The sequence below is a fragment of the Pan paniscus genome, chromosome 4, assembly GCF_029289425.2.
Source record: "Pan paniscus chromosome 4, NHGRI_mPanPan1-v2.0_pri, whole genome shotgun sequence".
Lineage (NCBI taxonomy): Eukaryota > Metazoa > Chordata > Mammalia > Primates > Hominidae > Pan > Pan paniscus.
This window is the reverse complement of record NC_073253.2, coordinates 118,374,724-118,397,706: the sequence shown is the minus strand read 5'-3', so window position 1 is coordinate 118,397,706 and position 22,983 is coordinate 118,374,724. Positions and strand designations below refer to the sequence as shown.

The 22,983-nt window shown below is 44.9% G+C and overlaps 1 protein-coding gene across 1 annotated transcript in view; it reads right to left on the bottom strand.

Annotated features, from left to right (window-relative positions):
• Window positions 1–21,492, bottom strand: part of PRDM6 (PR/SET domain 6) — a 105,563-nt gene extending 84,071 nt beyond the window's left edge. Inside the window, exons 1-3 of the mRNA XM_034960414.4 lie at window positions 20,886–21,492; window positions 19,801–20,404; window positions 10,385–10,692 (exon numbers count right to left, since the gene is read on the bottom strand). Coding sequence (XP_034816305.2) covers window positions 10,385–10,692; window positions 19,801–20,389 — 897 coding nt within the window. The 5' untranslated portion in view covers window positions 20,390–20,404; window positions 20,886–21,492. The remainder of the gene's footprint in view (window positions 1–10,384; window positions 10,693–19,800; window positions 20,405–20,885) is intronic.
• Between the last annotated feature and the right edge of the window lie 1,491 nt (window positions 21,493–22,983).

Here is a 22,983-nt window from a genome sequence, read left to right as displayed (position 1 = left end):
GGACGTTGCAGTGAGCCGGGATTGTGCCACTGCACTCCAGCAAGACTCCATCTCAAAAAAAAAAAAAAAAAAAAAAGGAAATGATTAATATGAAATAAATATATATCAGGAAAAATATTAATTTTAGTCAAAATTTTTGTTCTTTATGACGTTTTGGCAATTATGTTTATCTTTTCATCTAAGATTTCTAACTGCAGAGTGTCACTTGGAATTCTTGCTTTTCACAGGGTCAACAGTGACATATATTCAGAATTTGCATGATATACTGTTATGTCTGTATTCACAAGTACACATATGGCTGCACACACATTTTTACAGACAGTGCCAAATATGCCACTATGTTGATTTGTTGTCATTTAATATTTATGGACAGGTCACAATACGCTGGACACTGAGATGATCTTCTATTCAGAATTCAATATCCAGTGTCAAACCTACCTAATGAATTGCTCCTGATTTGAGGTCTGTGGTCAAAAAGCCTTCACATGTTAGGGCTTCCTTATGATTTTTCTGGATGTTACTAAGTAATTCTCGCATTTTCATCTTGCAAGTCGGTTCTTTGTTGTGAGGATTTTCAGCTAGCATTTTGCTTACTGAAATCAGGTACATTTAGGAAATATAAATGTGCCAACATTTGTAGTCATCCGTGTTGCCCTCCAATAAAAATACAGTTTTAAAAATGAGAGCCATCCAGTGGGGTTTTTTTTAACATCCATGTTGCATGGTATCCCTTTAGTACATAATTGTTTTTTATTTGTAAGCATTGCTAAGTAAATTTACATTGAAATATTACTTAAACTTGATTTTTTAGTAAGTAATTAAATCCAAACGATGTATCATGGTCTACCATTAATACATACAATCTTTTGTTTTATCAAATAATGATACTCTTTATATCTATATGCAGAGTCCACTAGAGACAAAATTTACCATTAAAATTGAACTGAAAATGGGGGAAAATCTCAATTACTACACAAAAGTCATCAATATTTTCTCTGTAATTTACATAGCCATCAATATTACTCTCCTTCACATGTGGGGAAAAAAGAGGTATAAAGAAATTAAGTTGTTTCACTAATGTCTCACCACAACTGGATAAATTAATGTCTCCCTACTTTAAAAAGCATTTCAAAGATACTTGATCCTTTTTTTGTTAACACTTTCATGTACATAAAGGAAACAGAAATTTTCTCCTTCCTTTCCTGGGGACCATTATAATCTCCTCATAGACCCCAGAAATGCTTTGTTTTTATTAAAGACACGTGCTATAAAATATATGAAGATAATGGTAGAAGTGTTTTTATAATATCAGAAGGGTCTGCAGGCTGTTAATAAAATTTTCCACCAGGAGAATACAGAGTGGAGAGGATAAGACTAGACAAAATGAAAATCTATTCATGGGTGAGCCAAATTTAAACATTTACTGGAACCCTGTGAAAACAGTGCCATTGGTTGCAATTTCCAAGATGTTTTGCAGTATCAAAGAGATAGTGCAAATATCTTTTACCAAAACTGTGACTCAATGAAATAAATCTATATTATATTATATAATCATGTCTCAAAAACCCATTATGAAAACCATCAACAATGGTTACCACTGCTTTATACCCTTACATAGTTCGAATTTCCAATGAGCACATTATTTGTAATATAAAAATTAATTTCCACTTTTTAAGCTTAATTTTGAGATTTTCCACTTTGTGGATTATCTGGGTCAAATTTTACTCTGCAATTAATTGCAACAAATTGAAATTAAGTGCTTTCCTTAGTAGCCCAATATTTTTCAGGACTCTTACCCCCAGAAACTATTTGTGTATTTTAATATCATAAATAAATTTTAATATTAGTTTGGGACAAACACAACAGGTTCCAAAAGCATTGTATTCTAACCTTGAATTTGTTTAGGAGCTATCTACCATTTTGAAGTATACATGGATATCTCATAATTTAATGCTGTTCTTTCGTGATAAACATTAATATTTCCAGGTGTGCTAACAATATTTAGCTCTTGGTGCTTTACAAGACATTGAAAACATGACTTGACTACATTTAATTTGATTCCAATTAAAAAGCACTTAAGACGTTTCTACTGAATTAGATTACACTGGATGTTTCTATAGAAGACACTTCATTATCTGAGGCAGCTTTAATTTAAAATGACCACAGAGAGTGAAAAACACTGCTCATTTTAATAAAATGGGCCAAATCCCATATCATTATTTCACAATTGCATGCTGTAGATTTTGGTTTATTAAATAAATGTACAGAGGCACTGGGAAAAGCATGTGTTATACTGAGTGCCTCATCACAGTTCACCCAAGTCAGAGCTAACCACGCAGCTTTTAAGTCTTAACAGAAACCAGAAATGCTGTGAAAAAAAATTAATTAAAAATGAGGAGATAGTATCAAGACACTGACTGAAAATATTACGTTTTTACTAAATTTCTAAGTAGTCAGTTTTACAACTAACTAAAAACGAAAATGAACTTCTGACTTAGGCAACATTAGCAAATAAAGGCAAGGTGCCACCAAACCACTGGACTTCCTGAAACACAACATTTCCCCTTTTAAACAAAGAACTACCTTGAGATCAAATTACTATGTATTCACAAACAGGACAAAAATCAGAACAAAAATTGTTTGTATTCCCAACACTGTGTTAAACAATTTTCTAAAGTGTTATTATTTTACAAGTCCCAGTTTGTGTTAAAGTTTTAAAGGGAGAAAAGGATGACTGAAAACAAAAGGATGATTAAAAACAAATGTCTCAAAGTCAGTTATTTTGTACTAAGCATAAACCACATGGCTAGCTTTCATTGGAAAGAGCCCTGCAGATTCATGTGGCATGCCCATTTCTGATATTTCAGGAATAAAAGCAACTCTGTGGTTTGTGGCTAGTGATAAAGCACCAAGTGAACTTGATGTGTGTATGTTCTTGTATAGGAAAACCTGCAGCATTTTGCGCATTTCACACTTGAAACAATGTATTAGGCCTTCTAAAATTAATTGACCTAAAATCCAGTGATTCCACAATATATCTGTTGGATAATTAGAATTCTAAATACCAACAAATAAAATACATTATTGAATTTTAGATCTGCAATCAAACAAATATTTACAGGTGAAATTTGCAAAAATTATTTCCTTTTAAATTGGCATCATATCAAAATCTGTGCTACTGATTTGAAGCATATACGTATGATCAAAACCCTCCCCCAAAAGTACAATTCAACTCCAAAAACAATGATGTAAACTTTAAAACAATCTGCACCTGCTCTCACAGCCTAGGTGGGTCTCCTCTGAAGACAAATGAAATTTCATAATTGTAAGATTCCTTGAAAAGTCCACCTGACCTTGAGACCAAGAACAGCAGGGTGGGGGGAAGAGTAACCTGGTTTAGTGACCAGCAGCTATAGATATCAGGGAATGTGCTTGTTGTCAATGATCATTGCTGAAATCTGTCTATACCACACTGGAATGATCAATTTTGTAAATGATTGCAATAATCAAGGAAATTGCCTAATTTATAAATCCTTGCATACAGCATTTTAATGGATTCCTCTGTTTTCATGCTGATGCCTTCAAAGCTAAATGAATTGTTGTCCAGGCTGTCATTACGCAAAATGATAAAAACATTCCGTCTGGTGGGGAAACCACATCTCATGGATATTCAGACCCTCAACCCATAATCACTCATTAGTGACTTCCATGAAAGTTTCACACTGCTGAGCCTTTGGAAGAGCAAAAGAGCAAGCTTATTTGTGTCTGTATCTTTGTGGAAATCCCTGTTACAGTTTTGGAATTTGAACAAATTACCTGTCATTGAACTGTAATGCACTGGATGTGTCCCCCAGTTCTGACAGCCTCGTACTGTAGTAGTTTTCCTCTCTCTCTCTTTTTTGTCTAATGCTGCGCCATTTTTTTACCACCAAGCCTCAGAGTCAGGAGGCCCGGCCACACTGAACTCCCGGATTGTGCATCACATCAACATGGATGATGCTGGATGCGCTGAAGCAAATGTGTGTGATGTCCCAACCCTTATGCTCCCACTAACCAGTAAATCTATGGAGTCTACCTGGAAACCCAGGCTGCACACTATGCTCTTTCCCTAAGCCCGCCACACATAGATTGCTCTTCTCAGTTAAACCTTGGCCAATTGATTCCAGCCAATAGTGTGCTGTCAGTACTTTACTTACTGCTCAATCTCACTAACCTGACATTTATGGTGCACTGATTGGCCTCTGTCAGTGGTGCTGGTTGTAAATTCACTTTGAAAAGCTTTGTGTTAACAGCCTTCAACCAGGCTCCAAGAAGAGTACGAACAGGCAGCCTGACAATTGCTCGACCTCCTGCCCTTATTACAGTGAGTAAATCAGGGTTTGAGCCATTAGGCTGGAGCCTGGGGCCTACACAAAAAGGATTGACATGACGAAAGGTCAACCTCTGTCACACATGTGCAACAATTTGGATAATGGAATTCTGTAACTTATTTGAGTGAGGTGGCAAATGCTTACAAGGAAAAGTATATTCTGCTCTGGCTTCTCTGACTTTTATGCTAAGTACTTATACCGAAGTCTGTATTTCTTGTGTAAATATACAAGGAATGTCTGAACTAATGAAATCTTGGGGTATATACGATCCTAAAAAAGAATGAAAGAAAAAGAACGAAGGAGGCAGGCTCATAGTTGTTCTACATATAGGGTTCTTTAGAATAGCAAATGGTTTTTCCCATACTACCAGTGTATTAAATCCATCTTCTGAGACAAGAGGACTTTGATATTGTAGGCATATTCCCCAGCTGAGTAACGTGTAGTTTTTCATATTCAATCACAACAATTTTTAATCCATATTATACTACAACTGTAAGTGATTTCTGGGTAACACAATAGGTATTCTCAAATTAAAACTGCTTTAATTTACACAGTGAAATAAGAAGATTCCCCTGCAGGCTTCTTGGGACCAGTGTTACGGTATGACATTTCCATCAGATCACTTGCTGCCAGGCAGTGACTGGGGAGGGCAGGTTTCATTTACCCACTAACCTCTGAGATACTGATTTCTCTTTTTATACCTTACTTTTAAGTCAGTGTGGGAAAAGAAAAAAAATTACATGGTGTAAGAAAATATGCAGTTATGGACCAGTAAATATTTGTGAATTATTTTCTTCATATTGAGAAAATGCTATTGATAAAAGAAGCAATTTGTAAAAATAGATAAACTGAACTAATGAGAAAAATAATCCAGTGGATACAGAACTCATCAGTCTTTATAAAGTATCTGCAGCTAAAGCACTGTAGTGTCACATGCATGTTGGGATTAAACCTCACTGATGTGAGAATGTCCAAATGGCTGTTATAATTTTTTTTAAAGCAGAATTATTCTCGGACTTAGAAAACCAAGGGTGGCACTGTGCAGCATGATACATAAACCAAAAGGACCAGAACTTTAAATGGACATTTTCAAAGCAACTTAAAGTACTAAGTTTTGACTTTTAACACAATGCTGGAAACCATTCCAAGTGGTGGCAGATGGTTTTACAGTTTATGTAAAACTACAAAATGCTCACACTCTATCAAATAGGCACCACTATAAAAGACATCTTCAAATCAAATGAGGCAAAGCCAGAGAGATACACCAGCTGTTACTCTGCATAATTTAAAACATAATAGTAGCATTACTATGGTTTATTTTTAAGGAGAAATTATTTGAATTTCACAAATTTGACATATTCAAAACCAAACTGACAGGCAGACTATTATATTAAATGATAAATTGCTGAAAAACATGATTTTTACTTCAATATAACTGCGACAGCTACATAATTCTATCCCCTAGTGTCTTGGTGAATCACGCCAAAATGAGCCAAAGTCTATAAAGCAGAACATGGAATATATAATTACAGTACTATCACTGCGACAACTTTTAAGTTATTCTAATTTAATTGAAAATGATTAATTTAAAATAATTTTTTCAACATCTAAATACATATAAGTGGGTATAGTACTGTATATATGAAATTGAGTCATTTATAGAAACATACATAATATATTTAAAATATGAAATCAATTCATTTTCTTCTAGAACCAATTACCTATGATGGTTTTGAAATATAAACATTTAGCAATGTGTAATATATTTTTAATATTGGTTTTCATTAATATAGTTTGACTTAAGCTAAGCAGTAATGATGAAAAATAGACCATTTGCTTAACAGCAAAACTCTTATTAAATCTAAAATATTATGGCACAAAACCAAATCACAAAAAGGCTCACATTATGTTATCCCCCTTGATTTTCTGAAGAAAAATAATGAAGGTTTCCACATAGTGCAAATGAAAACGAGACACTCAAATTTACTCAGGCAAAGAGAAGACAGGTTCTGTAAAATTAAAGCCCTTTCTAGTATCTTAACTGTATTACTAACAAGTCACTACATTATTTCAATTAGCAGGATAATTTTTCTAGGGTGAAAATAAGTGCAATTTATTTTGTCATTCTTGCTAAAATTTCTTGTCAAGTCAGACACTGAGTTGAAAGGCCTGAGTAATTCTAGCCTATCTTAAACTGTAACCTTATTTTAAACTTCCGTATTTTATTCCAGTAGAATTTTAAGTATACACTGGGTACATTCCTCAGGTCCAGTCATATTAAATTCTGATGTTAAGCAGAAAGAGGAAACCGTGTGCAACTAGATTAATTTATCTCAAGAGAAAGGGGGCACATTAATAATTGAGATAATGTTTTCATAAATGTTGGAATCAAATGTGCCTTTTCACTTCTTTATTGGAAAACACATTAGGATAAAATTATCTCATTCTCATCAATAAGACCTAATTGCTGAGAAAGATTGTTTTCTTTGGAAAACATTGAGAAAGATTTTATTTCATATGATGTCCAAATAGCTAGAAATGTATCATGCATCCAAGTCTTGGAATAAATATATATAACCAAGGCAAGTCATTGTCTGATGCACCCTGTAATGTTTTGTTTTAAAGTATCTGAATTTATTATTGTTTAAAAAACACATTAAAATTCTGATTCTAAAAGAAACTGGCAAAAATAAATGACTAATTATTTGGCTTTTAGCTTGTAATCTTCTTAAACTATAAAAAATAAAAAATTACCTTGGCTTATTGCAAAAAAAGAAAAAACAACTCTCTTGGAATTTCCCATAAATACCCAGAAGAGTCAAAATGTACTGAATATAATGAAATGATATTTAACTTCCTTTAAATTGCTGTATTTTGAAGAACTATGATTATACACAAAGAAAATATTAACTAAAACAATGATTGCCTGCTTACAAACCAAACAAGCTCTCCATGGCTGATGTATGTTAAATAACAAAAAGTCATTTTTCTACAAAGAAAATAGAGCTTCTAATGATTAAATAAAAGGAGTAACTAAGGTGAACCTGATTGTTTCTGTAATAAGCCTTCATGTGTATAATAAAGTACAACCATACTAAAAACAATGAACTGTAAACTGAAACAAAAATCCATCATCTACTTGGAAATAGTGACGGGAAAAGATTAGCAATCCATTTATTGTACTGAAATAAAGATAAGTAACCCTGGTAAGCTCCATCAGGACCTGAGTATTGAACTTGAAATAAAAAGACATTTCTTCATCAGCAAATGACTTGAAAAAATGTGAGGAAGAGAAATGATTACAGTTGCCTTTTAAAATAAAATAATCATGATTCAACTGCTTTTAATTTTTTGAATACATTTTGTTGACTTGCTATTCTGGAAGACACCTAAAAGAATAAGTTTTTGAAATGGATAATTATTACACGAGTCATTAAACAATTATTGCCAAACATTTCCGATAGACCTACAATGTATTCTACTTACTGATTCTAATGTGAATAATATGGTGATTTTTTAAATTTCAGAAGAAAATTTAGCTTTGAAAGAAAGAACTAAAATTTAAGGAACAATCTAACATTTGGAATATTGTATTATAAATGTAACAATTCAAACAGTCATTTCATAAAAATAAATCATAATGCTTAAAAATTTTAAACTCATATTCTGTATCTTAAAAATCATTATGCTAATAAAAATCTGAAACCTATTTTATAAAGTAAGTATTTTATTTTACAAATGGATATTGGCACTAAGTTACCTGGCCCCAGTTAGTCGCATTTCACGTGATCTCCCAGGAGACTGACACATTTTGTATGGCTAAAGTTTTAAAATCCCTTCAATTCCCAAATGTACCTTATTCTAACTGTTGTTACAGATAATAAAAAAAATAGATTATGTCCTGAATTTAGGAGTTGGATCCTGTAGATCATCCAAGCATACACCCAGCAAGTCTTTTTTCTAACAGAGAACCAACTCTAAGAACCATCCCAGCACACTCAACTCACATGCCCTGAACAATAGATAAAATTCACTTTGTATCTACTGAAGTATCAAGAAAAAGAAAAACACTGACTAAATTCCCCAGTCTCTTTACTACAACAAAATTTTAACTTCATCAAGTACAAGTAAAGGTAGAAAAGAAAGGTTTCATAGTTTTCAGTGTTAATATGCATTGTTATAGTCTATATGTGTAGTGGCCTCCTGCCAACATCCCAATCATTCAAAGCCTTCTGGGGGGGAAAAAACCCACAATGAACTATGAGATTTTTGTTCATGTTTATGTCTTTGTCCCCTGGCACTCTAAAAATAGATAGGCATCAAAGGGCAATATAATAGTGTTCAGTTTTAACATCTTCAGGTAGAGTAAATTTGTACTATTGAACAATTGCTGTGCGATTTTCTTAGAAAAATATTGGCAGACCTTTAACTATATGATATTAGAGTTCCTAATAACACCACTGGAACATGAGAAGTACCTAAAAGTGTTTTATAAACTTTAAACCACATTGGAGGTTACAATCAATTAGTCAGAAACAAAAACCAAAATGTTTCCAAACCAGATGCTTTGAGCCGGGGCACTCCAGCAGATAACTATAGGGTAGGTAGTTCGTTGGCTTCCACGTCCTCATTTTGGGCTGCTGGGCTGTAGACTCATACACTCAGCTCCTCCTCCATCAAAAGACGCTTTGCAGACACAGGCCTCAGGACCCCATCCCCAACAGTCACGGGAGGGTTCCGGATACCAGGTCTGTTTTTCATACTGTATCTCCATGGCCTAACATAGTGCTGGCCAGAGGGAGCACTCATCAAAAATTTGAGTGGATTAATGAGTCCCATGAGCTTTATTTAGTGAATATAAGGCAGCTCACAGTGAAAAAGATCATTTTGACAGGCCAGCAAGCCAAGTATGAGAGGCAATCTCTTGCAGAAACGATGCATTAATGGAGCCCAGGGGTTCCTGTCAACTTGACCCCTGGCATTTAAGAAACTTTATTTTCTAGCTATTCCTACTTTATTATACCACTTGCCCAGTTAGTCAGATTTACATATTGTTTAAGGGTATGACTTCTGGCATCTTGTATTACATAAGCAACTTTCCATGGATGGAGGTGGCTAAGATTGGTAGGGGGATGACCTAATGATAGGCATCTATCTCTGCAGAAGTGAACCTCAATAATCCACCATGATGTTTTGGGAGAAACCTCAGGCTGACATTTTTCAAATAGGTTATTTTTAAATAATTGCTTCAGGTAAGATTGTGCCATTAAAGTATTATCCTCAATTGGGTTACACCAAAGTGCTCACAGTGTTCCCATGTTTTGATTTTCCATATTGATGAAGATTACATAATTTCCGTTCGTCAGAGAAGCAGCAGAATTTGCGATTTCTGATTCCCAATATAATTTGCTTATTTTGGGCCCTTTGATTCCCAATATAATTTGCTTACTTTGGGCCCTTTGAAAGTTGTGAAACATGTGATCTCTCACGTTCAACATTGACAAAATTGTTTTTATCTGAGAAAAGGGGCCAGCCTCTCCTTCCTCCCCTCTATGCTTCTGTTCCTTTCTGCTCACTACACAGAAACACACTGGAAGTGCTTGGAATGGGACATAAAGGTCACCCAGCTCAAACATTCTAATGCCCACCCTCCGCTGCTCCATCTCCTCAGCTGTTTTCTCTTTTTCTCAAAATTCACAGAGACCAACGGTCAAATCCATTCCAGCTGGAATGGAGGCAGGTTAAGGTGACTCTGTCTTCAGACACCTGTAGGCTGTTTCCCTGGCTGGGTTGCTATTGTGTCAGTCCCAGATCTGTCAGCCTCCTTACTGCAGGTGCTTCAGACACCAGGCATCTACAGGACCAGAGAAATCTATTCTCCACTACCCTCTGGGGGCCAAGGGAGGCTCTCTTCGCAGTTGCCACCGCCAAAGGCCAGGCTCCCTGCCGGCCAAGGCTCCCTGCTGGCCAAGGCTCCTGCTCGGTGGGGAGGCGCTGTGCAGCCGGCCACTTACCTCCCAGAGATGCTGCGTGTTCCTCACGGCGCCTGCCTGCACCTTCTCTGGGGGCAGAAGCACGCCTTGGAAAGGTCCAATCCAGGTGCCTTGCTGGATCCTCTGCGCCGCGCAGATGCCGTAGGCCAGGCCGGGCACAGTACTGGTGCAGAGGCACACCTCGCGAGGCAGGTCCCGCAGCCACTCCGGCAGCTCCGGCGGGGGCGCGGCGGCCGCAGCGCTGCTGGTGCCCACAAGCCGGCGCAGCGAGTGCAGTGGCCCATGCATAGGGCACTCGCCGTTGCGGTTGTCCGCGCACATGTCGCAACCTGCGGGAGACAAGAAGGAGGAAGGGAAGGGAGCGGGTTAATCCGGCCGCCCCGAGCGGCCCATCTTTGAGTAAACTCCCGAGACAACAGCATCACCGCCCGCCTGGGTAAGCCACCTTCGAGGAAGGTGATGCCTTGGGGGCACCGAAGCAACTCAGAGGAGGAGGAGAAGAGAACCCGCGCCGCTCCCTTGGAATTCGCCGCACCCAGATCTGCCTGGTACCGGGCCAGGACTCCAGGCTCCCCAAAAAGCCTTCGGATCTGGGCGCAGATAGCATGTCCGCTCTCCACGGAAGCGACAGTTCCAGGCTTCTTCCTCCCGTTTCAGTCTCTCTGCATCTCTCCCTCTGTCTCTGTCTCTCTCTCTCTCTTCCCTACTGTCTCTCGTTCCTTCTGACCCTCTCGCCCATTCCTGAGGTTTCTATCTGGAGTTTCAGGATGTGTTTATCCTTGTATTGCGAAAAAAAAGCCCGTCTCTTGCCCAATCTGCTATCTCGAAGAGATTCTATACTGGTCGTCTGGGTATTCAGCTTTCCTCATTTTACAATTACACAGGAGACGATTTAAAATCACCAGACGGGGCGGGGTGGGGGAGACGACCAGTCTATCGCGGGTGCCATTCGCACTTCCTTCGACCCAGAGACTCGGAGGCTTCCTCGACTGCCTCCCAAACGCCACGGGACAGGGCAGAGCAAGCCTGCAGCCCGGTAGAGCAGGAGCCGCAGCCCCAGGACTCCAAGGGCGCGCCCGAAATGGGGTCCCTCAAGCGACCAGTCAGTTCTCCCTCCAGGCACTGAAGCAGGGCGGGGACAGGTGGGGCGGGGTGGGGGACGGGGGTGCTGTTCTGGAGGGTTTGGTGTGCACGCTCTCCCTAGACGCCGGAAAGAAATGAATAGCAAATTTAACGATCAGCGTAATTGTTAGAGAAGGCACCAACTCCTGCCCCGACGGCTGTTCTCCAGGCTAAATGCGATTCTGTTGTGCTATACAATGGGTGAAGCTGTAGATAAAGCTGTCTCTCTCCGACACTCTCCAAAGCAGCCTGCGCGAGAGGGACCCCCACCCTCCGGGCCGGGCGGTAGTGGGCGCCCAGTATCCCTCCACTCGAACTGGGCTGGAAGGAGGCAGGCGGCCACGGGAAATACAGCCTGTGGCGACTGCGCTGTCGGATCGCAGCGCCCTCCGGGTTATTAATGGGCCTGGAGGAGCCGCCGTGTCTGCGCCTCAGCGCGGATGGCCTGCCCCGAGAAGGTGGCCTCGGCGCCCGCCGGCGCGACCCAGCCTCCTTGGCCCAGCTTCCCTGAGGAGCCACGGCGACCCCGCGCAAGTGTCAGGCTTATGGCACTGAGCCTGACACCTGGCGAGTCCCGCCTGGCAGACACGGTGAAAGCTGGCCACCGATGGATGCGCCAGAGCGCGGCGGCGGGTGGCCTTGGCTGCAGCCAGGCCTGGTGGATCACCCTGGATGTGCCCTATCTGCTGAAATGACCGAAATGCCCAAGAAACTTATGAATCTGTATGAAACGTTTGTGTCAGGAACAGCTAATCGCAACCCAGCATGGTAAGGGAGCCCTCGATTTGCCATTTGCTTCACAGCAAAGGAGGGCTGACTATGTAAGCCTCCTGTCTCACTGGAGGGGGCTCTAGCCAGCCAAACCTTCGCCTCAGTCAGCAGCTACTCCTCTACTCCTCCCAAGAGAGCTGGAAGAATGAGGGCTGCAAGCTTCTCAGAAATGTCCCCAGACCTCTGAAGTGAAAAGCAACAACTTGTTTCGGAAAGCAGAGAAGCGTCCATGCCGCTGGGCCTCCCTTGCACAAAGGCCCTCTTCTGTCCCTCCTCTGCCAGCAACACAAACTATTGTTAAAATTCTTCCAGACTCTGCTTTTGACCCCAGGGCCTGGATGGGAGTATTCTCACACTTATCCATATGTCAACTCCTCTGAAACACACACACTTCACACACCCTCTCAAGCTTATTGATTGTGAAAATAAAAACTTCAAGACATTTTGGGAATTACATGAAAGACAATAAACACAATTACAGTGCATACCACGTGTCAGACACCTGTCTAGAACCAACAACCAGCATATTATCTAACTATCATGATTCCCATTCTGCAGATAAAGCAATTCCCAAGCACTACTACTCCACCAAGAACCAGAAGCTAGAAAGTGGCAGAGAAAGGATTCACAGTCAAGGCTGCCTGACTGCAAGGCCTCTAAACCCAGAGATTTTTAAAAGACTAATGAAAGCTGGGGGAATTTAACATTCAAACTCATGACTCAATTGAACTGAAATATTTCACTGAAGTAACTTTGTGGGCCATGAAAATTGCTGTAGCATGATTGAGTTATGGAGGTTTCTCTCTTTCCCACACTCTTGTGTTTTCGGACATTAAAGTAAGAGATTGGATAGGAAAATATATAGATAATGTCTATAATTTTGAATGTTACTGTCTGACTTCAGAGACAGCCTTTCAGCACCTTTGCAAAAATAGCTAAAAGCAAATGACAATAAGCAAAGGCAATATGCCCATGGAAATAGAAATAAGTCACTCCAGGGAGTTGCTTAACTGATTTTTTTTTTCTGCTTGACTCAATGATGCAAATGGTGAGAAGAGTGTTTAGTTTTCATTCCCTAGCAGCCTGTGCCAGAGACAGTCAACTTCCAACATGCTTCTCCACACGTGTCATCCCATCAACGACATCAGCATAGGTACCAACTCCAGCCACTACCTCCATAGACAAAAAGCACACTTCTAATATTTGTAATGCATGATAATAAAACTGTGGCTAAGGCCTTTCTCCAAGAAGTCCTCTAAAGCCGTCTTCAACTTATTGTTTCATTTGTCTCCATAAAGAGTTGAAAAACTTAATAGTAGCATTATGCTACTATTAAAAGTGAAAAACTGAGGCTCTCCCAATATCTAGAAGACTATCTGTGTGTTAGGTCCACAGCAGGCTAGACAAAGTCAATCAACTTTAATTAGTCCACCCAACAGGGGTCTTCTTAATTTGTGAACCACTCCATGCTATATCAAAATATTCTGCCAGAAAAGTTGACCAACTGCCATCAAGATACATGTTATATTCCAATGTTATTTTTTAATACACAAAATCCCCCGGCTGAAACATTTGGGTTCTAACTTATGTCTGAGTCTCAGGGTAGCTTGAGGATATTAAAAACAAGTAACATTTCTTGGGATTGACAAATATGCTTAAGAAGACAAACATTCTAGCAGAGTATAAACACCTACATGAAAAGGTTTGAAAGAGAAGCAGGCTATATGAGACGGCCAAACTATGTATAAATGTATATAATATATGTCATTATATTATATATACACACACAGAGCATTCCAAGCCAAGCAATACATAATACAACTACTTAGGTTCCTAACAAGGAAGCAGGTAAATGTTCATACTTTCTCTTAAAATCAGGGGAAGAGTTTTTGTACAAGTTCATAATTGTTATTCATAAATAATTTTTTACGTTTGTGGGAGATACTTTCATATGCTCTAAGCAACACACTTTGAAATGCCATTTTAGCATTAGGTAATATAAGAGACCATGGTTCCTCTTCTATCTTGAGTAAATCCGTCAATGCTCCTGTCTAAGCGTCTCTGAGTAAAGGAAGGTGCTGTCATTAGGTTACAGACTTGTTCGCCTCCTGGCATCAGAAGGCCAGGCCAAGTGCAGTTAAGAGGAGACTTTCACTCTTCATTTCCTATCCTTCTGTGTTGTTTCAATGTCTTTAAAGTGCAATAGATCTTTACAATATATCTATTTTAAGGTAAAGGCGGCAAAGCAGGCCATGGTTTTCTTTTCTGGAATTTCATTTCTCGTTCTAGGAAAGGTGAAATATAAAACGCTTCCGGGCTTTTGGTGTGTGGAGAGGCCAACAGTCATGTGTAGGCGCGTGGGGAGTGACAGCTACACCACATCTTCACTCCCCAGTACCTGCCCGACGCCTTCGTTGGCTCTCACCCGCCCTGTATATAGGAAAGCAAGGAGTAAGTGAAAAGCCTGCTTCCCCGCCTGGGCGCCACTACCCACCCCGGCTGTAAATCCTCCCCTACCGCCGCCAAGGTCGCGGCCCTCAGTCTCGCAGGCCGAGACCTGAGGGGCCGGCGCCCATCGATCCCAGTCCGGCGACTAGGACCCGGGAGTGCCGCCTGCTGGCAGTGCCGCGTGCGCCCTAGGCGGGGAGGGGCGTGGGGGCTGGGGAGCCGGGCAGAGGGCGGGCAGGCAGAGCATCCGGGCCCGAATTTCTCGCGTGGGGTTCACGCCCCCGGGGCTCCAGCCTGCGGTCCCCCCACTGCCTTCTCGAGCTATAGGCTAGATGGGATGGCTGAAAGGGAGCGATGGGCGGGGTGGGGCGCCCAGGCCTCAGCGCCGATGCCTGAGTTTTGAAGGTCCCACCCCGCTCCTGCCCACGAAAGGCTCTCTTCTGACATGAGGCGTGGCCGCCGACACCACCCACGATCCGACATCCCCACTGCACTCCGCCACCCACCCGGCCCTCCTCCTCTACCCGGCAGGGGTCTTCCAAGCCCCGGGAGCGGGTCTAGAAGCAGATCCAGAGGCGAGGCAGGTTTGCCTGGCCGCCGGAAGGGGAGCCAATTGATTTCAGTCTCGACCCTGCGGGGCGGCCCAGCTCCTGGGAATTCTCTCAGGAACTCTCCCTCTACGCGAGTTTAAAGCTCCCCGCGAATCGCAAAAGCTCTGGGCGTTCTCTGCCCTGCCTGGCTGCGGGCTTGACCCTGGGACCAAGAGGGAGAGACAAAAAGAAGAGAGCAAGAAGGTGGGAGGGAGAAAATGTGGGTCTTATTTGTCTTCCGATGACTGTATTAATAAATTAAATTGGGAGCGCCAGTTTGTGAGGGTGAGAGAATATTGCGCAGAGATAAACCTCGCCGGCCCCTGCCCCTGCGAGGCTGCCATATACCAATGCGGAGATGATGAATAGGAGCCGCGAGAGGAGATCGAAGCGGGTCTGGGCTGGCTCCACTCTCTCCTACAAAACTATAGGGCAATTAATTGTGGCTTGTCCCCTCATCCTTCATCTCCTAGTGGCACATATCGATGGAGATTACTGCTGATGGACCATTTTATCACCTTGAATAAACAGTCGCCACCTCTTCTAACCTCAATCTAATATATGGCTGTATGTTCGGTTTCAGGGCGCTAGATAACGAAAGATGTAAAATAGCTAAATCATGTGTGTTACGGGATGAGGCTGGGCTTGCACACACGCGAGAGAGAGAGAGAGAGAGAGAGAGAGAAACACAAAAGCCCACGCACTGAAGCCAAAGCTCCCTCCCACCCGGACCAGGTCTGCAATCTAAGGCGCTCGCTGGTCTTTGACAGAGGAGGCGCAGGGCAGAAGGGGCGCAGTGGATGTTCCTCGGTTGCACAAAAAGCCTGCTGGTGTGCCACTGGGCTCGAAGTTGCCCAAACAGGACCTGCGTTTTCCACCTGGGTGGGAAGGGATTAGGGAAGGTCAGAAAACACTCGCCCTCCTTTATCTCTTTCCTTGACCCCTTAGCAAGCAACCGGACAAACCAGTGTTAGGCCCAGACTCCCTTTTCTCTCCCCAGCCCCTCCCCCTAAACCCTTGGAAAGCCTGGTGTTCCCAACAAGGAAGCCTCAAGCCCCGCTCCCACACCCATGCACACACCGGCGCTGTTTCCAGCCTGTTCCCTGCGCAGGAGGGTTCCAGTAAATCGGGAGGGGACAGAGACCCCTCCCCCAACTAGGGAATTTGCAAAGTGGTCCAACTCTCCCCCGAGACACCCAAAGTGGCTCAGTTCCCGCCTCCCTCCCAGGTCCTAGGGAAGCACATCTTTACAAAAAAGGCCTGAAAAACTAATGGGCTGTGCTGAGAGTACAGCCGGGATGCTACTCAGAAACGCCAGGCGCGCCCTGTGACTGTCTCTCTCCACTTTTCAAGAGCAGGCAACGCACCAGCTCCCAGAACCCGGGAAGAGGCCACTCCGATGGAGCCTGACTAAATCAATGGCTTCAGGCAGCCCAGCAGCAAATGAGGGCAGTAATATTAGACGGGGAAGGAAGGGCCCCATCCCCCATTTATATCGCAGGAGGCACCACTTGATTTTTAAGAGAAGGCGGCAGCAGCAGCAACAGCAGAGCATTCAGAGCTTCGGTGGAAACTGTACTTCAGTCACAGGGTAAACTGATACGGAGTTAGGAACATACTGGAAAAGCTCACCCGGGTAGCTTGCAGTTTCTGCTGTTTTAATATCTTTTAGAACGAAAGAGAGCTACAAGCCCCATCACTGTGACATTTGCCATAGATGCCAATAAAGTTTCAAGGTGAAACTAGTGTTCCTAAGTTCTTTTCTTACAGAGCAATGATATGTATTGCTGATCCTAGGCAAAAAGTTACTTTGCTAAAGGGAAGGGAGAAGTAAGGAGGCACCCCCGCATCCCGCCCTTTTTATTTCGCCTTGTGAGAAAAAGAGAAAACAACTCAATACCTATCCTTTTAAGTACGAAGTGACAAAATGAAGCAATGCTAAGTGGTCACTTCACAGAATTCTTTTAGAGGGAGATGGTAAAAAAACTAAAAGAAAAACTAGGGAAATCTATACATGATAAATTAATAGGAGCTTCCCTCTGCCTCCACCCTTCCTTTCACTCCACCTCCACTCACATACAACTCGAGAATGAGGAGAAGCTTCTGTTTTTCACAGCCTTTCAATAACCATTATGCCAACTTCCCCTGCCAAAGGAAACGAGTTTCCCACTATTTGCATTTCTGACTTGTTTTAAGCCCCTACTTAGATTAAACTCAATCACGTTTCATCTTTGTAAAAGTACATCCCATGGCTTCAAATGAGTGCCTAAGCTTGCTTGTCCAGAGAAGTTCCTGGAAGAATGGGAGATCTCGTCTCCCAGCATTACACAGCGCTATCTCAGCTTTCTATTTTCTTTCTCAATTGCCCTTTAATTAGTGAGCAACGTGGGGTGTAACTCTAATAGGACAATCTAATTTTCTTTCCCTTCTGTCTTTTCCCCTGCACTTCAAACACTGAAACAATCCAGTTGGCTCAAAAGGAGATACCAGAAGATTAACACAATATAAATTATTTAAATAAAATTGTAATTTATTTTCTCCAACCAGAGAAAAAAGTTACCCAGGCAATAAACTGGTTCAATACCCATATATTAATTAGGAATCTATCCTAATTCTTTCTCGAATTAGTCTGTTTTCTCTGGTGAAAACGTATTAATTTTCCAGACTGCATTGTAAACAGTACAGGAGCTCAGCACACAGCCAGGGATTTGGGGTGTACTGCTGGTGACTTCTCTAGCATATATTTAATTCAGAAGTGAAATTGCAAGATTGATGAAGCATTCTCAGCCTGCAATGGCTATATTTCACTTAGCAGTAAGACATACCTTTTCCAAGGCAGTTTAAAAATCTTTTTATTTCATAATTTAAAATACTTGCTTCAAAAACACACATTCAAGAAATTCAGTAGGAGATAAGTATTTTTTGAAATCTGTTGGGAGAGTATAATGTTGTAAAACTTTCTGAAACTCTGAAATACAAGTCTTCTCAACTGCACAGCAAAATTAGAGTTGAAACCACTATTTTAAGCCAGTGCTTTACTCTCAAACTTTATAAAGAAAAAAGTAAATACGATTGCTCTTTCTGTTGGTAATTATTATCTCCATCACAGCTATGTCCAACATAATGAAAATATTCATAGACCTCAACCACGAGGCAGTTGCCCAGTGTTTTTTTTTTTTCATCAAATCAACGACTTAGGGAATCCTTTAAAGAGCTATAACTGAACTTATTTTGCTTTTACAACGAATTAAGAAGTTCACAGAGCGGTAGACATTTTGCAAGAAGCAACTTATTCAAAATTGAATAAAAATAAATGTTTTAAATTAACTTTACTCATACAGAAGCCAGACGAAGGAATGAGATGAAGAAAATAGCTGAATGAATGCTGATCTTTCAAATCCTGTATTGCTTTCAATCTGACGCTCTTAACACACTTTAATGTTATCTCCAGAAGTCTCTGGGAGCACGTTTAACACTCCCAACACAGTATAGGTGTAAACACAGTATAACTTCTGAAATTATCAAAAAGAAGCAGGTATAAAGAAGTACATATTGCTTGATCTTCATTTAGAGTTTTGCTTCAAAACCGCCAAATGGAACTGTACTTGTGATAAGCGTTTCAAATTGTGAATATAGAAACCGAAGCTACAGGAATTCTGATGTTTAGTTAGGCATTTGCTATTAACTTGGAGGAAGAGGGGAGTAAGCGTCTTTTACTAAATTACAGTCACCCTAATTTCTAAAAATAAATACATAAACCAACATGGGTTATGAATGTTTGCGGGGTCAAAGGTGCGCGGATAAAGCGGGATCAGCGGAATCGGAGGAGAACAGAAATTTTCTTCTCAGTAAGTAGCAGTCATTTTTTTTCTTTTCCTTCTTTTTAAATGAATAGTAGATCTAAGAATACTGCCTGCCTTCAAGGAGAAACGGACTCAGTTTCATCTAAAATTCCTACTCCAGTGAGGCCTGGCCAGCGAACAGCTCCCGCCGGTTCCCCCACAACCCCGCGGCCCGAAAATGACCCCTCCAGAGGTGGGGTGGAGAGTAGCAAAAACAAGCCCTGGTCTGCGTGCTCCCCAGAGACGCTGAGGGTCCCTCCCTCGTCCCGGCTAAGGCCAGGCAGGGCCTGACCCAGACACCCCCTGTCACACGCTGCCAGTACCCGCCTGGCCCCGGGCACTGTCCGGCGGGAGGGCAGAGGTCTGTTAGGCCGGGTCCACGGTAGACTCCGGCCCCAAACACTTGGGACTGTGAAGCAGGTGAGGAGAGGGAGGGAGAGGGAACCCCAAAGTGCCACCGGCCGTCCCATCCGTTCTCTTTCCTTCTCCAACGCCAGAAAACTTTTGTCACAGAGATCGGGGAGGCGCGGGCCAGCGGCCAGGACCAGCTGCTCCCCACCCACCCGGCCCCGTGTCACTCCTATCCGACCCGCCTCCCTGACAGGCACCCGCGCCCGCCGGCGCCGGCGCCCCGGGAGAGAGCGCGCGGGCTGCGGCTACGTACGGTTGTTGGGGTCGCTGGTGTGCTGGTTGAGCGGGATGATCTCCATGCGCTGCTGACCATACAGGTAATAGTCCAGCTCCTCTGCGCTGCAGCGGAAGCGCGGGGCGCCGCGACCCTCCCCGCCGCCGCCGCCACCGCACTTGACGGGCCCGGGGCCGGAGGTGGCGCCGAGGCACAGTTCCTTGGGGGGCAGCGGCTCGGCGGCGACGGCAGCGGCGGCTAGAGGCGCGAACACCGGCAGCTGCGACACCGGCAGGGCCGAGAGACCAGCCAGCGCGGCGGCAGCGGCTGCAGCAGCGCAGGAGGAGGCAGAGGAGGCGGAGGTGGAAGAGGAAGCCGGGGTGGACGAGGCGGAGGAGAGAGAGGCGGGCCGCGGGCGCAGGCTGTCCGGCGGAGGCTCAGCCCGCTCCGGGGGCGGCGGCGGCGGCGGCGGCGGCTGAAGAGGCTGCGGCGCGCTCAGGGGACCCGCGGCGCCGCTGCCCTTGAGCGGGCCTGCGCCGCCGTGAGGGAAGAGTTGCTGCCAGTGCTGCAGGTAGGCTGGGTCCACTTTGAGGAAGGCCGAACCGCCGGGGTCTCCGGGCTTCAGCATGTCCGGCGCCTCGAACTGGGGGCAGAGGGCAGGGAAGAGGGGGCGCGTGAGCTGGACGAAAGGGGCCGGGAAGAGGGCCACTGGGACCCTGGAGAAGGTGCCCGAGCCGGTGGTTCAGCCGGCGGCCGCCCGGTTCCGCGGCTCCCTCTTCCCAACTCCGCTTGGGCGCAAAGTTTACTCCGAAGCTGCGGCGCCGCACGGAGGGAGCTGTGTGCACCCTGCTCTGCCTCCCCGATCGCAGCGTCCAGCTCCCATCCAGCAATGCTGGGGCCCGACAGGAGGGCGCTGCCCGGTAGAACTCGGCTGCAGGACGCAGCCCCCGCCCTCAGCCAGCGCCCGGAGCCGACCCGAGCCGGCGTGGCGCAGCGCCCGAGCCGCGTTGGCCTCAGGCGCCAGGAGGCAGAACAGTCTCGCCGCCCGCCCCCAACCTAGGACCACCAACCTTCCTATCTACCAAGCCCTAGACTCTTTAAGTCCCAGACGAGCCTCACCTTACCTGAAAACTCGGTGCTGCCGGTGGGTGCGTGCGGGTGTCTCGGTGAGCGTGCGGGTGCGCGAGAGTGTGCGCCCTGGGTGCGCTACATGCCCCTAAGCAGCGCGGGAGGAGAGTCCTAGAGATTGTGCCGCCCGGAAACCTCCCGACCTGCAAGGGAGAAAATTGGGAGGCCCGCGGAGGGCGCGAGAGTGCGGACGGACCTGGGCGCCCGACTCAACCGCCGTGGGCTGCTGCGCTTGGCCGCTGCCGCGTCCTGGCTCCTTGGTTCCACGCTCTGGCAGCCTCCCGGCTGGACACGTGGGTTTTACGACAGCACAAAATAGAGTGAGTGAGTGTGTGTGTGTGTGAGAGAGAGGGGGGGGAGAGAGAGAGAGAGAGAGAGAGAGAGAGAGAGAGAGAGAGAGAGAGAGAGAGAACGGAGGGGGGAGGGGAGGCAGGCCAGAAGAAGGGGAGGGGAGAGGGAAGAAGGAAGTTCTAATTCGGCCCGACCCACACCGCCAGAGCACCGCCAGAGCGCCTTTCCCGCACAAACTCCTCCGCCCTCCCATCCCCTGTTTTTTTGGCGTGACGTCTGCCGCTAGCCTGTTGTCTCTTTCTGCCCATGATATGTCTTTTCTGGGTCCCAGCTCAGTGCCCTGATCTTGAAAGCAGTGGAAATGCGGCAACCGGAATGCATCTCCGCACACGCTGTGGTGTCCGCGCTGGAGCAAGCCCGCGCCGCCAGGACCGGGTTTGCGCTTTTGCCCGGCTCAGTTTTTCCTGAAGTGCTTCTGGGTGCCAGAGTCCACTCGCCCGCCACGCAACCTCTAACATAAATCCTCCGGGGAGAAAAGTTGGGGGCGGAGCGGGACGGGTTGCGCGCTGCAGTGAAACCCTCTGTCTGCAGCCCAGGAGGGAGGCTTGTCGGTGCAGGGAGGCGTAGGACCGAGGGTCCTGGGACCGAGAGCAGCTGGTCCTGGAGGGACTCAAGCTTGGCCGTGGGGCTGGGAGGCGGCTGCAATGGAGTCTGCACTCCACCCAGCGCTCTGCTGACCCCCTCTCGGGTTGTCTTCTGGAGGGCTCTTTCCCTCTCCTTCTTGGGGCCCGGAGACAAGTATCCAGTGTTACGTCTGGTGGCACAACTGTTCCGGGACACGGGCGAGGCTGTTTGCAGTCAGCTGCCTGCGGCTGCCCCAGGAGGTCACGCATAGGTTTCTCTACCCAAAACCTGGTGTTAGAGGGGCAGGGTGGGAGTGCAGCCCCACCTCCACCATGTCCTCTCCCCAGACTTTGTGCCAGGGCAGCCCTTCGATGCAGTCTCGCACCCACGAATGAGGCACTTGCCCCCCAGCTCTTCCTGGCATTTTCGGTAGTAGATGGTAGAGGGCACAGGCAGGGTGTGTGAAATTGACCGACTCAGGAGGTACTTTCCCATCGCCGGGGTTCTAGCCATACCGCAAAGAGAAGAAACGGCATTTATCTTTTTCCAAACAACCTAACTTATTTAGCACTTGCCAGTCTGAGCAATTAATAGCCATTCTTTCCTGATTTCTCCTTGTTTCTTTTTCTCTTCCCACCACTCAAGTTTTCTGAACCTGGGAAACGTGCTGTTCAGACTTCATCCGGGTCTCATTCAGGATGCTTCGATGTTGGTTGGAAGAGAGTTAGACCGAAAATGTTTTGACTGGCGTCGTTATGACAAGGTCATCCGTCATTGTTGGATAGATTGATAGCACCCAAGTTTAAGGCAGACACCACGAGGGAAAGCCCACGGCGCTGTGGTCCCGGAGGCTAACCAGGCAGTGTCCGCAGACCTCCAGCAACTCCATCGGGAGGAGAGGATGAAGTTCCAGGCCCGTTTCAATTAATCTGCTCGCAGAACTGCCGAAGAGTGGCTTGTCGGGCCACGGGAGAAGAAACAAATGCTCTTTCTCACACTCTCCTGGTTCATTGCTGAGAAACCAGGACACTCCTCTGTTCCCTGGGAGAGACAGTGAACTCCAGGGATGGAAGTCCGGACTCCGGCGGCGGTCCCGTCATTTGCCTTCTTGTTTCTGCCCAAACCCAGCTAGTTCCAAGCGCTTGGTCCCCAAGACTGGAAGTCCCAAAGAACCTACCT